Source organism: Ixodes scapularis, unplaced genomic scaffold (assembly GCF_016920785.2).
Source record: "Ixodes scapularis isolate PalLabHiFi unplaced genomic scaffold, ASM1692078v2 PGA_scaffold13__105_contigs__length_92229423, whole genome shotgun sequence".
NCBI classification, from domain to species: domain Eukaryota; kingdom Metazoa; phylum Arthropoda; class Arachnida; order Ixodida; family Ixodidae; genus Ixodes; species Ixodes scapularis.
Window position 1 is genome coordinate 88924309 of NW_024609839.1, and position 23374 is coordinate 88947682.

Here is a 23374-nt window from a genome sequence, read left to right on the forward strand (position 1 = left end):
AAATAAACTGTACGCCTCATTGGGGTCTCCATTTTCGAAAACATTATCCCAGTTTGTGTTAGCTACATTCTGCGCAAACCTCTCCAAACCGTCCGGCGTAATACACTAGACTGACACAGAAGACACTGGCATTTGTTTCTTTATACCGCTAGTTTTAACACAGATAGCAAGAGGAAGATGATCGCTAAGGTCTAAACTTATTACTCCAGACCTTACATTGCTTACCTTGTAATTTGTAATGAACCAGCCGATCAACGTTTCTGAAGTAACATTTACCCTAGTTGGTAAACTGACTACGCTCTGACAACCATTCATGATTATTAACTTCTCTAGTTCTCTTTTTGAAACACTATTATTTAGCACGTTCATGTTAAAATCACCACCACATAGAATGTTGAGCTTTTCATTAGCAAACTAAAAAAAAAACACCTAAAAAGTCCAAACAGGGAGGAGCCAAACGCCACTGGGAGGTTGATAAATGACACAGAGACAATACCGTGCTTAGTTCGCAGTGACAAAGCTTCATAGTCCTTAGTGATTACGCTAAACATAGGCAATAATTCGCACCCCCCCCCCCCCCCCCCTGAATGTTTTCCTCAATCAAAATTCACACACCTCCCCCTCGTCCTTTAGTGCGATTGAGAAAAAAAAATTCGTATGGCGGTAGCCTAAAAACGTGAGTATATTCCATGTGCCAGGTCTCGGAAAACATGATAATGTCAAAATCAATGAACTAAGCAAAAAAAGACACTCAAGATCAACACTTTTAGTTTTGGCTGACTGAATATTAACATGCAGACAACAAGACGAGGAAGAAACCTCTTTTCCAATATATGCTTCAAATTGGGACGGTAATACATAATCTGAGACTGCCATGATGGGAACAATAAACACAACTTAAAGATTAAGGGTGGATTTAGTACCAGCACTGAGTTCAAGTTCAACAAGTCCCTTTCGCTCCTCACAGTTGTAGCACGGTCCATTTCGGTGCCACACAAACTGATAATTATGCTCCCTTGCCCACTCCTACGTGGTCCAGAGGAGAGCCTTGTTCTGTCGAGTCATGTTTTCAAGCAGAAACTCGCTATCTTGAGGCCGTTTCTAGTTACATATTTGATCAAACAATATCCATCAATATTAAATTGACAAGGACAGTTAATCCTCAGTTATGCACAAACATGTTTTATTCTATACGTTAGAATACCTTTTGTAATGAAGAGAAAAAAACATTAATGAGGATAGGTTGAAAATTTGAATCGAATAAATCTTTATTTAGCGAGCATCAGGCGCAGATGTTAGGGAACCCGCCCGATGGAGGGCATACTCAGTCCGGGATATCCTGGCTGTGGCTAGCAACCCGGGCCCTCGTCACCAGGTCTTGCTGGATGTTGCAGGTTCCGGCCGTGTCAGGACGGCCATCCACTGCTCGTTGGCTCGTTGGGCCGGGTGGGATTGGGAGTGAGGTCCGGGGTTTGTTGGCATTCCCATACCTGATGGTAAAGGTTGCCGGGAGGACAAAAATCACAGCTGGCGGGGTATTGAACAGGGTAGATAGCATGAAAAAGGGTGCTGGGGGAAATACGTGTTGGTTTGCAGTCTTCGGAGGGTGGTGGTTTCATCTCTTGATAGTCTTGGGTGCGGTGCCGGGTATTTTCTTCGGTCGTGACGGTAGCGGGCTAGTATGTCGGCCACTTCATTTCTAATCTTCTAATATAATCTAATTTCATACTACAGAATCACAATTCTGTAGTATGAAAAAAGTATCTGAATGTAACATTGCTGTCTTTGTTAGCTAGTTTATTGTAGAATAATTTTGGAAACGAATCTTAACGTCAGGCTAAAGGAGTATAAACGCACCTGATTTTGAAAATTAAACTCGGGAACCTAAGCAGATAACTTTGAGAGAAAAATTTACTCAGCAGGGTATGAATTCTTCTGGGCTGCTCTAAATATCAAATCTTGAAATTTTCTTTGTTTCTATTTTTAAATTTTTGGGGCATATAAGCTTAGCAGGTTGTCAAAAGATTACGAGAGGCACTGCCGAAATATGATTTTCTCTTTTTTATAAAAATAACCATAATAGAAGCCACAAAATTTTCCATAAGATTTGGGAAAAAACATTTAAAATATAGTTAGGTTGTGTTTTGTTTATCTAAGAATACATTGTACATTCGATTAGCTCAGGGACTATCCGTGGTGGCAATACTTCAAAAAGCTTATTCGGCGAGGAACCTGCTGTATACATGCCATCATCTTGACACTTTGGCAAACGAATTGTAGTATATCGTATAATAGAGGATTTGCGTGGCAACATCTTTAAAGTTGAACGTTAATGTGTTATTGCAATATCTTTTCTTAAATATTAAGTGCATGGACTTATATAGTAGGGCTGTCATAACCCGCTAAGAAATGGCCTAAGAATGCGATCATGCAGATATCTGGGGATGCTTCTCGTTTCTGTTCACGTTGTTCTTATCATGGACTTTTACCAACCTCCTAACATTACACTCTGGTATAAAAATTGTGCTTTTTTTTCTTTTTCTTACTCTCTTTTTCTCTTGGATGATAGCATCGTATATTAATACACATTTTAGGGGTATATAAATGCGAGCAATACGGCCTGTTTGAATACTTTGCTTCTTTTCTCTCTAGAGGACACCCCGAAGGTCTTCAATCTCGAAGCTGCAGTAGAAAAGTTCGTCAAGATGTTTGAAAAAGTCTACAGTGTCCGTGTGAGGTGGACTGATACGAAGTCGGAGAATGAACAGATGACAAAACTCTTCACTACTAAAAAGTAACTAAACCTCGACCTAAACTCTCGCACAAAGAAAATATTATCGCGCCATTTTTATTCTACACGACTCCAAACTTGCTAGTTTTTCGAAATATACGTTTTTCAGGTACATGTTGCGCGTTATATACTTAGCGTACAATATTCAAATTATACTCAAATAGCTTACTTGGAGCTTTACGGTGACGTAAATATCATAAAAATAAATTGATTAGGTCACACAGCACAGCATGCTGAACTATCGTCAAATATTGTTGCAGAGAGGCGGTTTGACAATTAAAGAAAACATTAAAGATATCATGACCTAGACACTTAATTAGCATAGCTCGCCGTTTGCATCTTCTTTTATTAAAGGAATTTACAAGTAGCTACTAAACATTTCAGAGGCGTTAATTATGAGTTGGTGTATTTTTGTGAGTCACTTGTATTACTGGGCGACAAGTGAAAAAAAACCCAAATGAAAGCCTTTACAGCCGCCATACAAACAAAATATTACATTTTCTGTTTATTGTACTTTATAAAGCACTGCAATAGGTAGCTAGAGAAAACAATTAGCCAAATAAAAGGTAGGATTTAAAAAAAAATCAACCTGTCATTCACATTTTTTTATATAATAGTCCTTGCTTTACGACCAAGTACTGCCCTTTCTTTTTTACACACAACATCAAATTTGTTATAATCAGAATGAGTATACTCTAAGCTTTCTGAAAATACTAAATATGTTAAGACACCTCATATAGGTCACACGAAAGAGCTGGTAAACTTTCACAAATATTGTCCAAAAACATCATATTGGCAAAGTTTCTAAAATATATTTCATATAAATAATCGCGTTAAAATTATTTATTGGAGAATACGTGTGTTCACAGGTATCTATTAAAAAAATGAGAGGCGGCAATTTTGAATTAGCGTATTTTTGCGAGTAAGTTGATTTACTGACAAAACAGTCAAACAAAATCAGCCTCATGCTTTTAGAGCTGCCATACAAACAAAATATTACATCTTTCGTCTATAGCACCTTATAAAGCACTGCAATAGCTAGCTAGAGAAAAAAAAAGTCAGCTAAATGAATATTGCAATTTTTTTTTAATCGACCTCCAACTTGCAAAAATTTTGAAATAGTCCTTGCTTTACGATAATACACTGCCTTTTCTCTTATGCACACAACATTAAATGTGTTATCAATAAAAAGAGTATACTCTTAGCTTTCTGAAAATACTAAATTTGTTACGATATCTCAAATAGATCACACGGCAGAGCTGGTCAAGCATTGATTAATATTGTCAAAGGGACAGACTTTCACAATATGTAAAAAAGAAGTGAAGATAAATAATCACAATAAAATTATTCACCACATGTGATCCCTACTCTGAGAGTGGCCAAAAAAAGTTGCATTGCACTACCAAAAAAAAAAAAAGGCAGAAAGTAGAAAGGAGTAAAGAATGACACCTCCGACAGGCGAGAGTAAGGTCAGTTTGCGCCTCGGCTTCTTAAAATGTCCATAACTCGAGAACAGAAAATCGGCCGAACCTGCGGTTTGCACACCCTGTCACAAAAGGGTTCTCCCCCGAAACATATCTTTTTTTCGTCAAAATTAAAGATTTGGTCTCAAATCCGTGCTTGAGTTGAGATAAAACCACCCATATACAATGTGTTTCACGTAAGAGTGAGCAAAATTTTTAAAATTCGTGTATTCGAGGTATGAGGAGAATTTTTTCGGGACCGTATTACTCGTCGTGGCGGACGTCGGAAAATGCACGATACTTACTAATTAGTTCTTTATTGAATTGAAAATGACTAGTGAACTTTTTAATTTGTGAAATTAGATATATGGTTCCAATTAGAAAAACTTACTGAGCGTCATCGAAAACTCCTAAATCACTAATCTTCAGAAAGACTTTGAGCGGGTGAGAAGCGTAGTGGTGGACTAAAGTTACCACCCGTGGAGCAGGTACAAGGGTAGCGGTTGCGGGAAGGCACCAGCGCGATTTTTCCGTCTCTTATAGCCGATTCACACGGCGGACCGAATCGCGATTTTCGTCCGCGGACCGTGTACCACGGAGCCCAACCTTGCAGCTGCTCCACGAGTGGTAATTTTAGCGCACTACTGAGTTTCTCACGCGCTCAGTCTTTCTGAAAATGACTGATATTAGTGGTTTTCTATGACGCTAAGCAAGTTTCTAATTAAAACCATAATTCTGTTTTCACTAATCAATAATTTAATTAGTCCATTTTGTGAATTAGCAAACTAATAAGTAAGTATCTCGCATTTTCTGACGTCCGCCACCACGAGTAATGGCGTTACGACAAAACTTCCTTTTTACCTCAGATACACTACCTTTAGGAGTGCTTGTCACTCTAACGTGGAACACCCTGTGTATTCCAGTTAAAATCTAACACCGCGGAAAACTTTCATCCTGAGCGTATTATAGTAGGAATAAGAGGTGTTGGGGGGGGGGGGGGGGGGGGGGGGGGGGGTCCGTACACACTTCTTCTATCTTATCTTACCTCAAACCGCAAACCTCACTACCAAAGGAAAACACTCCCCGAATGAAAAATATCCATGGCTACGCCACGAACGTCGACGTTTAGATGTATGTTTTAGCTCATTGGACTCGGATGGCCGTTTTAACTCCTCGAATGATTTGGCCCAGTGATTGTTTCGACCTATATGTGTTCTGACCCATTAGACGTTCTGGCTCGGGTATCACGTAGCCTGTTGGACGTTCTGACTTGTGAAATGTTGTGACCATAAGCGGTTTCAGACTACGGCCGAATGCAGACGACATTACGAATTTTTACTCAGTAAGGCAGCAGCAAAAGTGCATCGTCACGGCGCTCGTTCCCTTTGCGCGCATGCCCAAAATCCGGCAAAAATAAAATCACGCACAGCGGATGCGCTGCGATCCTGCGCTTTTCTTTGAGCGACATTGGTTTTGCCCGTGATGGAAAACGTACAAAGTGACGCTCTTTGGTTGGCTCCATTGAATTGTGGCGCCGGTCGCGCTCGTATGCGCAGCCCGAAACGGGTAATACCAGTGCCTTCCCGTAGAATGCTTCGCGAGAGGAACTCGGAGCGACGCGAAACTTCCTGCGATAAGGTTGGCGTCTGATTTATGCCTCGTCACGCATCGCTCTTACGACGTCATGGAAGATACCTCAAGCTCTCGCAACAGGATAAAATCATACGTGTGCCAACGCGTTCCGCGGCCTTGGCGCTCGTAAAATGCACGCGAAGCAAATCGTATTAAAAAAAAGTTACCCCCACAAAAATGGTTATGCGAACTCCTTTCGGTAACGCGCATTGCTATCAGAATAGGGTCTGCTTCGGGATTCCGCCGACCATTATTCGCTTTACTCGCCGACAGCTTAAGGAACGCGAGGCGTGGCCTTGTGTTTGTTAAACTGTCTCTAGCGGACGATCGGGAAGTGCTGAACCTCGCAACGTTCGTTGGACGCGACGTGTCTCGTCAGCGAAGTGACTTTACGTTCAACAGAGGGCACTGGCACCGCACGGGCCACGCGGAGTGGCGTTAACACTCGTACTGATCGCCATGGTAACACGTACACTGCGGAAAAAATTAAAAATTTGTCGATAAAAGAAATGAAAAAAGTAAATTAATACGTGACGATATTCGCACGGTGGAGTGCACACCGGCTATGTCTAGTCGACGTATGTATTTGCAGCGCCGGTACAAAATCTGCACGTACACTGATCGACGGTTTATCAATTCCTTAGTTTGACAAAGTATATTTGTATCGATTCAACGGTGTCTTTTATTTCGCAGATATTTTTTAAACGTCAATTTGGACCAAATAAAATTGGGGACGCCAATAGAAAGGGATACAATCCGGACTCTTCTGTACGCCAATCTCTACGAAAACAAAGCGAAAAGAAACCAAACGTACACCGTGACGCATACGACCGTTCGCAAAGAAAAAACATCTACCACAGTGACACAAGGATTCAGCCTTGGCTTTGAGGTGTCGGGAGGCGTCGGATGGAAAGAGAAATTCGGACTGAGTGCCACAGTCGGCACTAAGTACGCGAAAGAAACCGCCTCGACTGACACTCAGACGAAACTCAAGACGTTTGCGGTCGCCACGGGAGTCAACGTTCCTCCTAGTAGGACCGTTCAAGTAAAGTGGTACGCCAAAACCGCCACAACAGTAAGTGATTTATTTTTATTTCTAAACAGGATGCCTCCGCCAACTTTCTGTACCCAGAAATTAAGAGTAGAAATACATGTTTCTGAGTCACAAGTTTATGAGTCACAAATGTTTACAAATGCTTCCGTTGCTATATAGGCCAAAGTAAGGTGCGCGGACACAGCAGCTGTAGGATGATAAAAATAAAAACCTAATTTAATGGCAAAAAGTCACGCAAAAAATAAAAAAGTGAAGTGCCGAAAAAAAAGTTGTATTGGTTTACGGGAATAATGAAGGCTAGGCACTAGAGCGCTAGTTACGCGGAAAAAACTTGAAGGACGGAATAAAGTTAAAACACAAGAACTTACAAAAATAAATTTTGAAATGGAAAATAGAATAAAAAATTAAGAATAAAAAATAACAAATAAAAAAAATCAAAGCCGTTTACAACTCCCTGTAACGCCGAATTAGAGCGCAGCTCTTGAGGAGGAGGGAAGGGTACTGAGGGTCACGTGTTCTCGGGGGGAGGGGTCACGTGACCTGTGGGAGGTGTCACGTGACCTCGGGGGAGGGGTCACGTGACCTCGGGGGAGGGGTCACGTGACCTCGGGGGGAGGGTTACGTGACCTCGGGGGGAGGAGGGTCACGTGACCCCCTCCCCGAGGTCACCGAAGGTACCCGAGATCCTCCCGAAGGAACCCGAGGTCCTCCCGAAGGAACCCGAGGTTCTTCCGAGGTCCCCCCGAAGGAACCCGAGGTCCTTCGGGAGGACCTCGGGTTCCTTCGGGAAAATGTACCCATAATGCACCGCGCGGTTACGCCGACGGCGACGCCGCTCAAGCCAGAAACGGGCGCCTAAGAGCTGCGCTCTAAAATAAGGGGCCTGACGTCCGTCGACGTTTCGGCACTTCACCTTTTTTCTTGCGTGACTTTTTTTGCAATTAAGTCAGATTTTTATCATCCTACGGCTGCTGTGTCCGCGCACTTTACTTTTGCCTATATATATATATATGTGGGTGGTTTCATCCCAAATCGGGCAGGTTGAAAGAGTAATTTTTAATTTTGACTAAAAATTTATGTTTTGGGGGCATTTCTCGAATGAAGGAGGGCACAAACCGCATGTTCCATAGATTTTTTGTTCTCGAGTTGCGAAGCGTAGAAGCTGCAGTGGCAGAAACTAGTGTTTTTTCCTGCCGTCACAGGTCGCGTGTTTGACACCCCCTGCTGGCACTAGTGTTTTTCTACATCACAGTACCTCACTGTCTATCAAAGCCAAGAAAGCCCGACTCGTGCAGGTTGTGCCTTTCTTTTTTTTTTTTTATGTGAGCCTCTACAATCTCTTTTTGGTCCTTGTGTTTATACAACACGACGGCACTTTCTAGTAAAGCGGTACATGCGCAGTCACGGCAGTGCAATGTCAAATGTGAGCACGCGGTTCCTGTTAACAATGTTTTATGGTGTTTCACATGAAACGTCATGCTTGAAAGTTGGTATGTTGTCGGTTTCAAATTAATAAAACAAAAAATAAATGTAACCATATAATCGCTGCATGTATGTTAGGCCATTTATTAAGTTTATCTAATATTTGAACGTCTCCAGTAAAAGAATAGGTGAAAATTTAAGAACCAAACAGACTTTTGAGGTATGTCGATTGTGCGGAAAGTAGTGCTTGCACACTACTGCGAAACCCTATTGAGGCAGCAAAAACTCGGGCTGCTTGATAGACATTTTCTTTAAGGGTGCAACAAATGTCTCATTGAAGTTGCAATTACTCTGCGAATGCTTTTCTTCTCCTTTTCAGGATATTCCCTGGACCTGTAATGTGACCATAAGTGGGTACTTTGCTATGGGGATCGAACCAGCGCTGCAAGACACCCAAGTGGTCGTCCTTCCAGCAACTTACCTTGCCCTTGCCAACAAGGAACTGGAAGTGGTAGGCCCCAGGCACGTGCACTTCCAAATGTCTGGTGTATACAAAAAAGTCACCATGCCGGAATCTGAAATCTACACAAACGATGTGACAGACACTCTGAAGGCAAAATAAAGGAGACTTCTCGAAGGTCTCGAATAGCTGATTGAGCAGGCGGGCGCTTTCGAGGTAATAAAGCGCCTCTCCCACGTCCTCAACGGTAACATTTGTGGTGGTTGTGCTCAGGTTCTCGCTACAAATTCCGTGTCTAGGCATGCGTCGGGCATTTTCTTTTTATTGCAATGCAAAGCCTAATTTATCGTTAAAATCTTATTAACAGAATAAAAAAGCAAACAAAATGTGCAAGTCCGATATTATTAAAAACATGCTTCCACGCAATCTAGGTTTATCGGTTTGTCATAAAACCACTCTCAAACAAAACCCCAAAAAAACAAATAGAGCGTATATAGATTAACCGCTTTCATTCCTCCCCATGACCCTAGTGCCCTTCACTCAGAAGCAGTTGAACTCGAGCTGTTCGTTCCCTGGACAGTTCGTTGCTCCCAGTGGAGTACCTCACCTAACCACTCCTTAGTTCCCTCATCAACTACGGATGCCGCAAGCTTTCGACGAAATATCGCTCGAGTTGCCGTATTTGAAAGAGGCCTTCTTAGAACAAAACTTTGGTTCCGCTATTTAAAAACTGGTACCACCCGCGCATATTCAGTGAAAGTCTCCGTCAAAGAAAATGATGAAAACTGATTGAGCGGCGTGGGGACACCGATAACGAGGTTATAGCTCAGGGGCGGCCAAGCTGCGGCTCTTCTTGCGTTTAAGTGCGGCTCGCAACTTCCTCCACTACCCCCCCCCCCCCTTCCCCTGCCTCCCTCCCGTTACACGAATACTTCCCCAAAAAGAGAAATGGAAGGCGTTTTTAATCGAAAGACAGGTTTGGAAGTCTTGTGCTACTGCTACCTTACATACAGTTGAACTGCTTTTGACTCGGACAGATTGAAAGCAGTTTGAATTTCGTTTGTTGCTTTGGACAAAAGTTTTCTGCCTTTCCTCTTCCATGCGGCTCTTTCAAGTTTCGCGGTTTCTTTTTGCAGCTCTTGGGCCGAGTCAGCCTGGCCACCTCTGTTATAGCTACTCTCCCCCACTCCGCTCCTCCCAGCTTACGAAAATGCAAGTGTACATCGAAGGGAAATCGGAGTCGGACCGATTGAACGGCGAGTTGGTTTGAATTACTTTGGCCATTTGTAGAGCAGCAGGGAGGTCATCAGCAACTCAGAAAGTGCGTCACGAGTCGTAGGATTGCCCCGTTCGATAGGCGCTTGTTGTCCGACGCGGGTGCGTATTGGCCCGTGGAAAAGTCGATTCGCACGACGGAGTTTTTCTCCAGGGACAGGCACATTCACCACTGCGTTTCAAGGTCCCGCGAGTCCTCAAAAGGGCAAAACAAGGTCCCGTCTACTCCCCATACTCCGCAGAGAACTGGGGAGAATGTTTCCGTCGTCCACCGTTCTGGTGAGAGAGGAAGATGGTGTGCAACAATGACTTTGCAATATGCAGCAACTTCAGCTCTCGGACACCTTCTTCATCTTGTTTTAATGGTGAAGAAAAAAACCCGTTTTTGAAAGCTAGACCACGAGGGCTATAAAATCTTTGACAGAAAGAACAGGATATAAAAAGAAATTTGCAGTCACCCGCAACTTGGTTTGAGGAGCTTTAGCAGCTGACTCCTGGTAGATATACGCAATTTAGAAACCCGCAAATTCGATCGCTCAAACAATAAATCCTTAAAATATTGCATAGAGAATTAATTAGGCAAGAATTTTAGCAGATCGTGTTATTGTAAAGCAATATTAGTACCGGGAGCTCGTGCTTCGAGTAGTGCGCTTTAAAGCGCACGCCTAAAGCGGTATCGGGCCTTTCAAAACAAAAATATTGTTTCCATCTCAGTCGCCCTTGCATCCTAGCAAGGGCGGGAAATATTTGACATCTTGTAGAACCCGAAATGGGGAACCATAAAAAAAAACGGAACAAACGGGTGCAGAAAACGGGACAATTGTCCCGTTTTCCTCACATTTCCTTTTCAGACTCCAGCAGGCTCCGAGAAAGTCGCATTTTTACTGCAGCAGCAGTAGATGGCCCCCGCAAGACTTACCTTGCTTGCCACAGGGCCGCCTCGTGCCATTCCACCTCCACACACATTAACAGTTACTCCACACTAACACACCACAATCCGTGTTACCACTACATTTACCACGCTGTACAGCAACTCTTTTACATTATTGTTGTCTCAACTGTTATAATTTATGTTACACTGCATTGCGTGGTTCTAGTTCCCTTGGCCTCTGCATAAGTGGCTGACAAGCACAGTAATTAATAAAAAGACAGGGAGTTTACCAGAAACAAGAGCCGCGTTTTTGGGCCCGAATATGTGAGCTACGCACCGCCGAAAGTTCAAACTTCGTGAGAATGTGATGCTGGCGGTTGGAACAGAACGTGAAAGTTTGAGAACATGACACTACCCCCATCGAAAAATAATTGAGAAAAACTAGATACTACAGGCGCATACACTCACTTGTTTCGACGATATTAGGCTTAGCTGGACGTCGGCTCGGAGAAGAATTTGATTTTCCTCATTATTCTTTCGAGTCGGGCGACATTATGTTCTCAATTCTTTGTGTTCTATCCGAACCTCTGGCGTCATATTCTCACAAAGTTAGAGCTTCCTGCGATGCTTAGTTTTTTTACCTAGCCAAAAAACAGGGTTCTCGCTTCACAGGAACTCCCCCTATGTCGTAGTGCATTTGTCGGGTGCACTAAGGCCTGTACTCATAAGTAAAGAGCAGACGGTTCGCTCAGAAACGCAATCGAACTCAGAAAATGCACCGTGCACACGAGGCTGAGAAAGAGAGTTTATTTACACCAAACTGAGGAAAAAAACCTCCGGAACGGGCGGTGGGTGCACTTCCCAGAACCCCTGGCAAAACGTCTCCCTCGGACGTCGGTGGCCCCCTGGCTCGCTTCCGAAAAAACGAGGCGATAAAACATACAACGAAATCGTAGCGTCCCTCCGCGGCTGGAAAGGCCCGCTCAAATCAAAACTCCTCTTGGACGCCATCTTTCCGGCGGAAAACTCGGTAAAAAGATAAAAAGAGCACCGCGTCGGCACGTTCCCCGCTTCTTCGTTTGACTCGGCTGATCCTCCCCTCCCCGACGTCACTAGATCAAGGTCGGTTAACGAGCTTCCCAGAAGACGAGGCACCTTTTCGTGGCGCGTCATCGGCCCACCCTACGCGGTAAACGTAAAGTTTGCAACGAGAGCGTAGCTCGAGAATGGCCCTCCTTCGTTGCCCGTGGGAGCGGTGCCACTAGGACTGCCATTCGATTGCACCTGGTTGCGAAGGGCGGGCAACGGAGAAGGGCCGAACGACGTTCTTCCAAAAACTCGTCGACCAATTGATCTAAGGATATCGCTTTACCCCGCACGATTTGCTAGGCCTAACGCTCGGCAACGCATCCCCCCTGTGCAGACGTACCTTTCCGACGGGTCGCTTCGACGCGCAATTTACGCTCGCGTAGCGTTTACCTAAGCACAACCTGCGACACTCGGTCGAGCAAGTTACACGATATTTCTCTGCGTAAACAAACTGCAACGCCGTTTCACTCTACCGCAAAATTTACATTCAACGGGGAATGCGTCGTTATCTACGGCCCAAGCTTTAAGGACGACCTCGCATGGTCGTGGGCCACCATTTTAAGTCAAACGACCCAGCACGGTCGTGCCCAATTCGTCGCCGTTAAGCCTAATAGGCATCCAGCCTGGCATGCAGATTTAGTAATCTTTAGACTGAATCTAGAACTCGGCAAGCTGCTTTCTCCATGCTTTATCATCGAGCACGTCTCACTGCGGCTCCCTTTCGACGATTCATTCTAACTTGCACAACCTCCGAGACGCTTGGCAACAATTCGCTCTAACATGCGCAACCCCCCCCCCCCCCAAACGTATAGGCCTAGCTAGGCCGAACGCGTCGAACGTGGGATTCCGATCGAACGACCGGCGGAAGAAGGTGCTGGCGGCGCGGTGGGGACGAAGGAAAAAGTTAAATAGGTAAAAGAAAGCATGGAGGAGGGCAAGCACGCAATGTGTAAGTACACGTGAGACTGTGTTTCTGGTTGCGTCTGCTGTCTGGCTAAGGCTCTCCCGGTGGGCGGCGTTTGTGGCGCCATGAATACTGTACACGGGGCTGCACCCTCCGCTGGCAGCGTCACTGTTTCCGCCGCGTCTTCTTGGTCGGCTGCAAGGGCAGAGGGGCGGCCGAGGGTTAGCGACGGCCGACCTGCCGGACCAACTGCCGTCGCACTAGGGTGCACGAAATGTGTCTTGGACTACGGTCACCGAGAGTGAGAACGGCAGGGCGCGTCATTAGAACACTCGCTGCATCTCTTCTGTCGCGCTTATGCTGCGCGCTCGGGGCACACGAGATGCCGGGGCGCCGTCCAAGGGTAGAAGGTCGCACTAGAGGCGGGGCAACCGAAGCTAGTCCTCACTGTCCTCACCCCGTCGGCGATTACGGATCAGAACACAACGAATGTACCGCACCCTGTCGCTTTGACACAGACTTCTCGAGAAACTCTTTCTTCGTTAAGCGTGCTAAACAATGCCGTAAATAGTGTTCCCGCCATTCTCGAATATGTCTTCGAGGGTGCCCTCGTTTTCAACGCGGCCACCCGCCTTGCTGGGCCTCCTGACCGGCGGCATGTTGGAAACAACGCGGAGGGAAGGTGACTCACGGCAGTGTCCTGGCCGGGCTCCGGGGTAGCGGCGGCCGCCGTCCGGCGGGTGGCGGCGGCGCCCTGCACCGGGTCCGGGTTGCCGTTGGGGCTCGTGTTCTCCGTGCCGTTGGAGAGCTTAGCCGACCGGCTGCACGCAAAAACCGGGTGCACTTGGCAGTTAGCTCCGGCAAGGGGTGCCACCCAAAGTGGACCGGCCCCGCTTCAAACCGGGGCTCCAAAGCGGGAACTCCAAAATCTCTTTCCAACGGTCACGTTGGCTCTCAAATGGGGGTGCCCGAAGTCCTTAAGACTGGTTTACGCGCGTGCGACTGCTTATGACAGTGCGCTTCAAAAACTCTTAAAATCTCTTACGACGAGGGAAGACACTGCCACCATCAATCTCTAGTAAAATGCAGTTCTACGGTCACCTCGTAGATGGTGCAAGCGTGCCAGTGCACCCTCTCGTCCTAAGGAAACGCAAATTTGGGAAGGATCATAAGAACCAGTGGACCATGCCATTTCGAGTCTCCCCATTTTCCCCAAAGCACGTGCTTGTTCTTGCCCCCTGCACAGTCCTCTACAGTTTGCACTTTTTGAATGTATTTGTGTCTGTTTTTGGCAAAGAAAACTGAGTGGCTCTCACGGATATAGCGAAGAAAAATTATGCGAAAATTCAAAAACTACTAGATTCAGGAAATTTACAAAGTTGCACACTTTGCCGCTGCGGCCGAGCCGCAGCGGCAAAGTGTGCAAAAAAAACAATGAGCGGCAGACGAAGCTGCAAAGGCCGGTGGCAGTGGCCTCCGCACGGTCGTCTGCTCCCCGCTCCTCACACGGGAAGCGGCTTTTCCGCATCGCATGCGGAAAAGCCGTCGCAGCACGCCGACGGGGGCGTTCGGAGCACTAGCAACGATGTACCAACAGAGAGAGCCTAGATTTAAGAAAGGGAGCAACTTCAACCGTGGCGAGCATTCACAATTTAATGGCAGACGCCTCCCGTGCAGATTGGTTGTCACGTAGTCAGCACGGTGAGAAAATTGTACAGAGCGTTTGTCATACGACGAACACTTTCGACTCCTAGCAGGTTGCAGCTCGTTTTGGAAACGCGGCCCACAAACCGAGCGACTCCGATCGAGCAATTACCCCCTCTCTTAAATCTAGGCTCTCTATACCACTGAAACGTGAACTTGGTGCCGTGCAGGCTTCTTTGTTCGCTCCGTGTTCTGTGTCGGTGTTGCTGGTCAGTGTGGTCACTCTCTGTGCGAAAGTAAAACAACTCACTCATGCACCGATTCAGCGAATCATTGCCACCTGATGATGGCGAGCGCGCTAGGTCCCGTCACCGCCGGCACCTCGACGGGGAAGAGGAAGGCAATCTCCTTAAGACAGAAGCGTGCCATCTTCGACGAAGTGCGCATAAACCGAAGAAATTACCAACCTATCCCGGTGTACTCGTTTTGGCGGCCGTCGCAGATATCGACGCAGCCCGTACGTAGCTCATAGGATCTCCCCTTGATCGAAGCTTCTTCTTACAGTTGGCAAGAAGCAGCTTCGACCTAGCAGAAAGCGGTGCAGGGAAGCCTCGACTGCTTTCTGCAGACACGATGAATGTGTGCCCGGGCCGGCCAGCGTTTTCTTTTTCGCTTTTTGCATGCAACTTTTACGGAGTATAGATATAACGAAGCGGATATAGCGAAGTGATTCCCGATTTCCATCGATTTAGCAATGAGCGGTCTCGACAGTATGTGTGAGCGCTTTCCCTCACCACCTCCTTCGTAGATAGCAAGGCCGCAGCGCCAAACTTTCCGAGTCGCCCGCCGGAGATTGGTGCTCGCAAGAGACGAGCCACAAGGGCCGCACTCTCACTAACGGAATGAGGGTCCCCGACCAAACGCTGCCCTCCGCCAGGCAACGCTGGGCGTTCAGCCCTACAGCCTCTCCGTCGAGGAGGAGAGTTTTACCGGCACAAACCTGTCTTGGGGATAACTGGTCAGCCGGTTCGTTCGAATTTGAGAACGGGTAGCCAGATATTCCGAGGACCTGTTAGGTTACCCGTTCGTTCAGATATCCGGACTTTAGAATTCGTCGACCCATAGAGGTAGACACGCCGTTAACGCAGGGGCAGCAGGTTGAGGGAAAGAGAGACTCACAGGGGTCTCCGGGGCTGTGCTGCCTGTGACGCCTCGGCGGACGTTGAGCCCTCGACAACCATCGCCGTGGATGCGCCCTCCTGGTCCACCTCCGCACCCCCGCTGCGTGTACATGTGCCAAGAGGTCAGGCCGACTACACTCCGGAAATGTACGTACGGTAATCCCTCGTTACAACCGAGTCAACGGGACGGCAGAGAAATCCGATACAAGCGGTAATTCGATGAAGGCGAGAGTCAAAATAAACGGCGACAGCAGCCTTAAAGGTGGACGGGAGCCCCGTGGAACACTCCGACCGTGCATTTAATCGAACAAAACCTCGGTTATGAACTCGCGGCAGTTTTACCGAGTAAAAAAAAACAACTGGAGTTTGCCGATAACTTCATCCGGACATCAGTTCTCAAACTGCTCCAGGCAGCGCACGAACACTGTCACCGCCGCTGCACTCCACTTGGTTTTCGAACGTTTCGCATCTCCCCAGTCGTCGGCATTTCCCGAGGTGCCTCTCTGACGTCGCTTCATGTTTACTCTGACCGCACGCAAGATCTTCTATCGCAGGATACACGAAGCGCAAACAAATCAATGTATTCCTCGGCAGCATCGCCAACATTTTTGCACACACTGCTATAGAGATCGTAGCAGCTGTGAGAATCGTGCCCAAGCTCGGCAAGCGTCCTCGCAATAAACTCTGAAGTCGGCGAAGCAGTTGGCCATCTTTCACCTTGGGGTCACGGGCACGCTTTCTCTCACGCGAAAAACTTCTCGACCCCGTCCAGCAAACCTCGCTTGTTCCGCAAAACGGTGGACAGCGTCAAACAGCCGACGCCGGAATGTCAAATTCTTCGGTGATTTCGGACTTGGGCTGGCCACTTTTCTCAAACTCGCAGATCTAAGCGACTCTCGATAAACACTCCCGCTCTCCCATACGACGTGTGTGCACGCCCAAACCGTAAACACTCCGCCCTCCTGTACGACGCGTGTGCACGCCACAACCGTGCCCGCGCAGGCGCACGCGTCGGAAGCTTCTCAAGGGATTATTTCCTCCGGGCTCCATCGCTCCCTCGACCCAGTTCCGACAGGAGTCGAGCAGCATCGGCCGCGGATGTCGCGTCGAAACGCGGACGCCGTTCCCTGGCCGCGTCGGTGCGTCGGCATCGGAAAGGGTGCTCTGCCCTCAGTCACCTGTTTGCTCCGTTTTCTTGTCTGCCGTTTTCGCAATTTTCCGTTTGCCTCAGTGGAGAAGGGGGAGGGAACACTGAGGCCTACGTGCACCTCTCTGTAGGCTCGCGTGTTTCCGGCAACTCGGCTTTCGGAATAAGCGTAGTCGGCCGCCGATACACTTCGAATAATCCATTTCAAAATGCGCACATTTCGGTCGGGACCACATTCAACTTCGACAAAAGCGATCATTCGAAAAAAGCGAACGAGGGATTATTGCGCAGAAAGGCCACGCAACGACCCTAGATTTCGTGAAAAATCTAAACAGACGCATCGTCCCTGGATTATGCGGCGCTGTCTGGGATGCACCGAAACGGATATGCTAAAACTGCAGAGAATAGAGGGAACGAGGCATTCTGCTTTACTCTTAACAACCATTGAGCGACCGGTTCAGTTGAAGGCTTGGCAAGGAGAGCAAACTATTGCCGCGCACGAGCCTGACCAAGTGGGTAGCACGCTGGTGGCCTAGCGGTTATCGCACTTGCCTTCCACGCAAAAAGCCAAGGTTCGATGCCTGACTGCGGGTACACAATTTTGTTTCCTCTGTAACGTGACGTTCTGGTGAATTCGAGAACCGTGTTGCTGATTTGAGGTTAGAATGTTCTACGCCGGTGGTTCCAGAAGCCCAAGCACGTACAAAAGGGCAAGCCGTAGTGTGGCAAGCCGTAGTCAGTCTTACGCTAGCGCAGGATTCGGCCTCTTTGCCGTAACCGATTATTCAAATATCCAGTTATTTGATTTTCAAATTCAAATAATTTGCTAATTCTAATAACTGTATAACCGGTGATCTCAAAAACCGGTCTGTACCGCCGCCACCAATTCCGAGTGACTGTGGTGGGAGAGATTCTGTGCGAGTCTAAACTCGTCACAACCCTCATTGACACAAGCGACCGAAATGGCTGGGAGGGTGGAGGTGAATAGGAGCTTCTCACCAATTAGAGTGGCCGTGATGCAGACTAAAGGAGTGACACAGTCACCAGCGAAGTGATACGAGTGTGTAGCACTTCTCAACTGTGTCATGTGGAGAATCTCTCGAAAGGCACTTCTCATGTCTGATCAGCTTCAGATGTGACAGTGGGATGGAGGCTGGATGATGGTCTCAAAACGCTGGCCTATCCTTTTCGGTTCACATCTTAGGCACATAGCAGAACAACATTGTGACTGCTCGCACAAATCTTTCATGCTGTCTACATTGAAGGCCGGGCGTTCACGAGAAAACGGCACTGTGTTTTTCGGATTGCATAAATGAACTATGCGTCACAGAAAGCTCCGACTCCGCAAGAATGCGACGCTAGCGGTTAGGATAGAACGCTAAAGTTTGAGAACACAATGTTACCCGAATCAAAAGAAAAAAAAAGAGTCGGAATTTCTCTTTGAGCCGACATCCACCTAAGTCTATTATAGGCAAAACAAGGAATGCGGTTGTTGTGGGTGCTCGTAGCATCTATTCCAGCGAAGAACAAAACTTATCAGCGTGAAAGAAAACAATATTCCCTTCCTCGCCGACGAATGTCCTTCATCGACATAAATGCCACGTGCATCCAGAATCCTAGTTCTCGTTTTGACGACATTAGGCTTAGGTGGACGTCGGCTCGTAGAGAAGTTTCGTCTTTCCCAATTCTCTCTCGATCCAGGTGACGTCACATCCTCCGACTTTTGCATTCTATCTCTACCACTGGCCTCACACCCTCGCGGAGTTTGAGCCTTTTGCAAAGCGCAGTTTATCTACACAAGCCGAAATACGCCGTTCTCTTTTATCAAAAACGTCCGGTATTCAACGCCAAGGACGTCAGTATGCTTTTTCTTCTCTTCTTTCTACTACGTCCACATTCTTGGTGAGGAAACACTTGCCTGTCGAGGCAAACCAGTTGTGCTCCTGGACCTTGGGGAACCCCTGCGACCTCCTCCAACCTGGGCCTGTCAAGAGTCACAAGAGCAAGGGCGTCAGAAAAGATGCATCCCAAGAGGAGCCACGCGATCGCACTCCCGCCCGTGCCCGTGCGCAGAAGGGGGGTCGGGCGACAAAAGGAAGGCGGTCGACGAGTCCGGCGAGCGCGTGGCTTCCGCCGGGCCCCTCGGCCCGGACGGAGCGTCCTCTCACCGCTTGTCCGGGGGCTCCAGGCCTCCCTGGGATTGGGCAGTGGCCGCCTCCTGGGTGGTGGCCTCCGCCGCCGCCCGGTCCCTCCTGGTGGGGCGCAGGGCACGCAGGCTCACCACCGTCGGGGTCGGGGTCGTCGACTCCTTGGCCGGCTCGGACTCCGGGCTGCGTGTTCAACCGATCTCGACGTCAGGTCCATTCTATGCACCCAAACCGGTTCAGCGGTGCGGGAACCGGTGCATTCGATTTGTCCCAGTTCTAAATGAGTTTGAGCCGTCCCTCAAAACCTTGCACCGGCTCCCAAATCGGTTCGGCGTCCGTGCAAGAGCAGACGACGGGAACGGACGCTCCTCATTCGTCTCTGCTCGTGGGGCCGTTTCTCGGAGCTCTCGCTCAAATGTCTGCCAATAACAACGAGACAGACGTAACATTTCCTCTCATCAATGAAAATATAGTGTACACCTGGTGGATGCAGAAGTGAGATCTTAACGGAAGTAAAAATAGCTCGAATATGATACTTTGAAAGCATCCTATGCACCTGCTCAAACAAATTTGGAAAAAAAAGTTTTTTTTTTATTATTAGGTGGTACTATGTCAATTTTCTTAAAAGACGCAGGAAAAGTATAACACTCTGGATGCTCTTGCATGCAGACTGACGACTCCGACACATCGCAAGTCTGCAATGTAGCCCCCCTAGCTGTGTATAATACTGCACGCTTTGTCCGCTGGTATCTCTGGCCGCCCACTAACGAGCCTGGGAGAAATCCAATCATCGGCGTTGGCTGAGTGCAGGTGCATGTAAAGCACCTACCTCTACGACAATTTCGCCGTCATTCGACAAAAAATGCTTTTTAATACTCCACGTAAATTGCAGCAGCCGCCTTTGAGGACCCGTGGAATCTTTTACAAAATTTCCACAAAAACAATAAATAAATTAAAAAAAAAAAAAAGAAACTAAATACGGCGAAACATTGTAGCCTCGAGCGATTGCTCCAGACTTCCACCACCTCGGTTCATGGCTATCCGTGCCACCGGCGCGAATGTCCGATCGCCCCAAAAGAAGAGCTTCCCTTCGACTCTCAACTAACCGGTGCCCCGTGGAACCGAGATCGTGAGAGCAAATTCCTTCTATGGAGCTGCTAAGTGCGGGTCGAACCCCATCGCTGCGTTTGAACAATGCAGGTTCGGGGAGATCGGGGTGCAGAAAGATCCCCACCCCCAACTATCGAACCGATTGCTCAGAAGAAATGTCTGGTAAGCAAAGAATGATTGGCGCGTCCCCTTTTCCCCCCTCCCTCCGTTACGTTGCCACTGAATCAGTTCCGTTTCTGGCGTGCGAGTTCTGCGAGTTACAAATACTACAGTCGTCGGAGCACAGGAAAACGCTACTCTAGAAACTCCCTCACTTTCAAGCACGTTGCTCTCGTGAAACTTTCCCAGACGGTCGACGCATCCACAAGGCGTCGATTGTCGATCGATATTCGAGCGTGCAAGAACACAGAGACACGGGACTTCGGCGTACCGAGGCGCGTCCTGCGATCACGCCGCCCAAGCATGGGACTCGCGTTCGACGAGCCGCGCCTTTTTTCTGCGGTGCTGCGTCTTCGTAAAAATTTTCGGCTGTTCTCAAAGGCAGCTAGGATTGCTACTGCGAGGTAACGAAATTCTTCGACGAATAACGGCGAACGGGCAGAAAAAGTCTCGGCACGAAGCCGCCCGGCCTCCGCAACGCCTCGACCGGCCGACATAGGAGGGCCCAAGATAGCCGTCAGTGGCAGCATTCGCTGAGTGGAGAAGCGCCATCCCGCAATTGTCGCGGAGATCGGCGGTGTGAAGCGGTTAAGAGGAATCGCGATGCGCTTGAGCACGGTCAAACCCAAATGTGCGAACAAACAGAGCCAGCCAAGGACAAAGCCCCCGGGGTGCACTCACCTCTGCAGGGAGTCGTGCGGGGAGAGGGTCACCACGTCGTCCACCACCTCCTCCTCGTCCTCTTCCTCGCCCTCGACCGTCTCCTCCTGCAGGCCCACCTCGGGGGAGGGCTCCAGGGAGGTGTCCACCAGCACCACCCCCTCGTGCCTGGCCCTGCCGCCACGCTGGAGGAGTCCCCGACGCGCGGCGGGGCCGCCCTTGGCGCCGCGGCGAGCCGACCCGGGCGCACCAGCGTCTGCTCCCGTGTTCTGGAGGTGAAAATGGGACGACGACCAGAGATGCTGGAGCACAACAGCTCTGCGGAAACTAGCACCTCTCGGTACCATTCCTTTGTAAAGTGACGGAGCGCGCGGCAAACTATGCTCCGTTTTACCTCGCGACGTACAGCCGCAGACGATACTGCCGCATGCACGACTGAGAAGGAACGCTTCTCCGTACTTCTAGAAGATTCGAGTTTCCTCTCGCTCCGAGAGTAAAAGATGAGGAGGCCAACACAACCTTGACGAGTGGGTCTCACCCTCGATCACTCTTGAACATTCTAGGTTGAATATTCGGGATACCGAGCGTAGTAGGTAAGCAACCAAGCGTGGTCTTGCCGACTCCACCCTATCTCTCTCTCTATTAATCTCGCTCTATCGCTTGAGTTACTGCCTGGGGTAAGGACTTTGCACTACGCTAGTAGTTTTTCTGGCAGCCGTCCAGTCTTTAGAAAAATGCAGAAAACACGGACGGTTGCTCATTCGCGTCAACGGCATCGCGCCATATACAGGGTCCAATAGAGAAAAGAAAACCACGTTTTCGGCCCACACAAACAATGTCACCAAGAAAGCCGGAACCCGGCGACAAAATGGGAATGTTTTGAAAACACCGGATTTCCTGGATCAAAAGGTAAAACAGAAAACACAAAATGTCTTTACAAATCAACGTTTACCTACACCTTGGCCTAATATTTATCGAACCAAGAAACAGCATTGCGGGTTCCTGCGGTATTTATTTCGGTGAATACAACTCGTCGGCAAGAACGACGGTCTCGTTTTCCTTCTTGCCGAAAATTTCTGGACGAAATAAATTAGTGAAATTACGTACGCGCCGCCCCAGCGCACGCGTACCGTCGAGCTGTGGAAAGGCACTCTTCTCCTACACGCGTGGCTGGAGCGTGGCAAAGCGGCATGCACAACTGTGCCGTCGGCGATTAGCGAGAAGTGCACGCCGCACTAACTAACGCACCCAACAGACAACAAACTTTGGGGCAGTTGGGTGCAAATGGTGCATCGAACGCATCGCCATGCTTGCGGGCACCCGCGGGTAGCTAAACCGCGTTCCTCGCGATGCCGGTGCACCCAAAGTACCAAGAAAAAGCCCACCTTTGGCGCCGTGAAGGCCAGCTCGGGGGGAAGGTAGGTCTTCAGGTTGGGCAGCTGCACCTGCGGAGAGACATGCAGGCGTGAAGGGTTTGCCAAACTTCGTCGGATCGCTGCACAACGTGGGTCGCCACGCGGCCGTTCGTGAATTACCACTAAAACTATGAGCTGTGCAGAGTTTAAGACGTGGTCTGTCTCATTTTCTCCGTCTCTTTCTAAAGTCTGAGTGTGTGCGTATTTTTTACCCCAGTCCCGAGTTTTACCATCTAATGAACTTTTTCCAACGACCTCTGATGCAATTTTCCGTCTTTTATATCGATCGTGTTAAATATTTAAATATAAAAAACACTAGCCGTATCGCATTGAAGCCCATCGCCCCTGTGGCGTGACAGTCTAAACACTGTATGCGTGGAACTTTTTCCGGGGGATCCCATCACGCGTCAGTGGGCAAGACAACTTTGGGTAGCAGTGCCATCTCCCCCATTTCTTTCACGTGCATGCTGGTCAATTTACGGCGAATTCCACAGCACTTCAAAATGCGGCCCTTTTGGAACGCGCATCCTCCACCGGCAGATCCAGCTCAAGTTGTCCATCTCCTGCTCGGGGATTTGAGGCCCTGCGGAGCGGTTCCAACCCCGCCGAACTTGATCCATGAAATTCGACGGAGCTTGCCGGAAGTCGAGAGAAGCGCACTACATCAGTTCCCTTCGCTCTGCGGCGAGGCCGCCGGTCAGGCTGGATTGTCGAGTCGGACCTGTTCAGACGCGTCGGATGTTCGAGCAGGGTTCTGACGGCTCGAACGCTCCCACCTCGCCTGGATCGGGAGCACAGAGGAGGGATTGGAATGTGGCAAATTGTAAGCGCTAACATCTGTGATCCTGAGAGGAAGAACAAGAAAAGGAACGACAGAAAGTCCAAAGGAAGCAGACGCACAGTTAGACCTTTTCGTTTCGTCACAACTGATTGTTTCCTTTTTTATGACT

The 23374-nt window shown here is 48.4% G+C and overlaps 2 protein-coding genes across 2 annotated transcripts in view; one reads left to right on the forward strand and one right to left on the reverse strand.

Annotated features, from left to right (window-relative positions):
• LOC120841888 overlaps nucleotides 1-8984 on the forward strand; it is a 32399-nt gene extending 23415 nt beyond the window's left edge. Inside the window, exons 4-6 of the mRNA XM_040212887.3 lie at nucleotides 2653-2794; nucleotides 6580-6961; nucleotides 8742-8984. Of these exons, the coding sequence (XP_040068821.1) occupies nucleotides 2653-2794; nucleotides 6580-6961; nucleotides 8742-8984 (767 nt within the window). The remainder of the gene's footprint in view (nucleotides 1-2652; nucleotides 2795-6579; nucleotides 6962-8741) is intronic.
• A 2775-nt stretch (nucleotides 8985-11759) lies between these two features.
• Nucleotides 11760-23374, reverse strand: part of LOC120841875 (sister chromatid cohesion protein PDS5 homolog B) — a 63191-nt gene continuing 51576 nt past the window's right edge. Inside the window, exons 27-33 of the mRNA XM_040212872.3 lie at nucleotides 22395-22454; nucleotides 21031-21278; nucleotides 19102-19263; nucleotides 18852-18917; nucleotides 15785-15886; nucleotides 13653-13782; nucleotides 11760-13156 (exon numbers count right to left, since the gene is read on the reverse strand). Coding sequence (XP_040068806.1) covers nucleotides 13127-13156; nucleotides 13653-13782; nucleotides 15785-15886; nucleotides 18852-18917; nucleotides 19102-19263; nucleotides 21031-21278; nucleotides 22395-22454 — 798 coding nt within the window. The 3' untranslated portion in view covers nucleotides 11760-13126. The remainder of the gene's footprint in view (nucleotides 13157-13652; nucleotides 13783-15784; nucleotides 15887-18851; nucleotides 18918-19101; nucleotides 19264-21030; nucleotides 21279-22394; nucleotides 22455-23374) is intronic.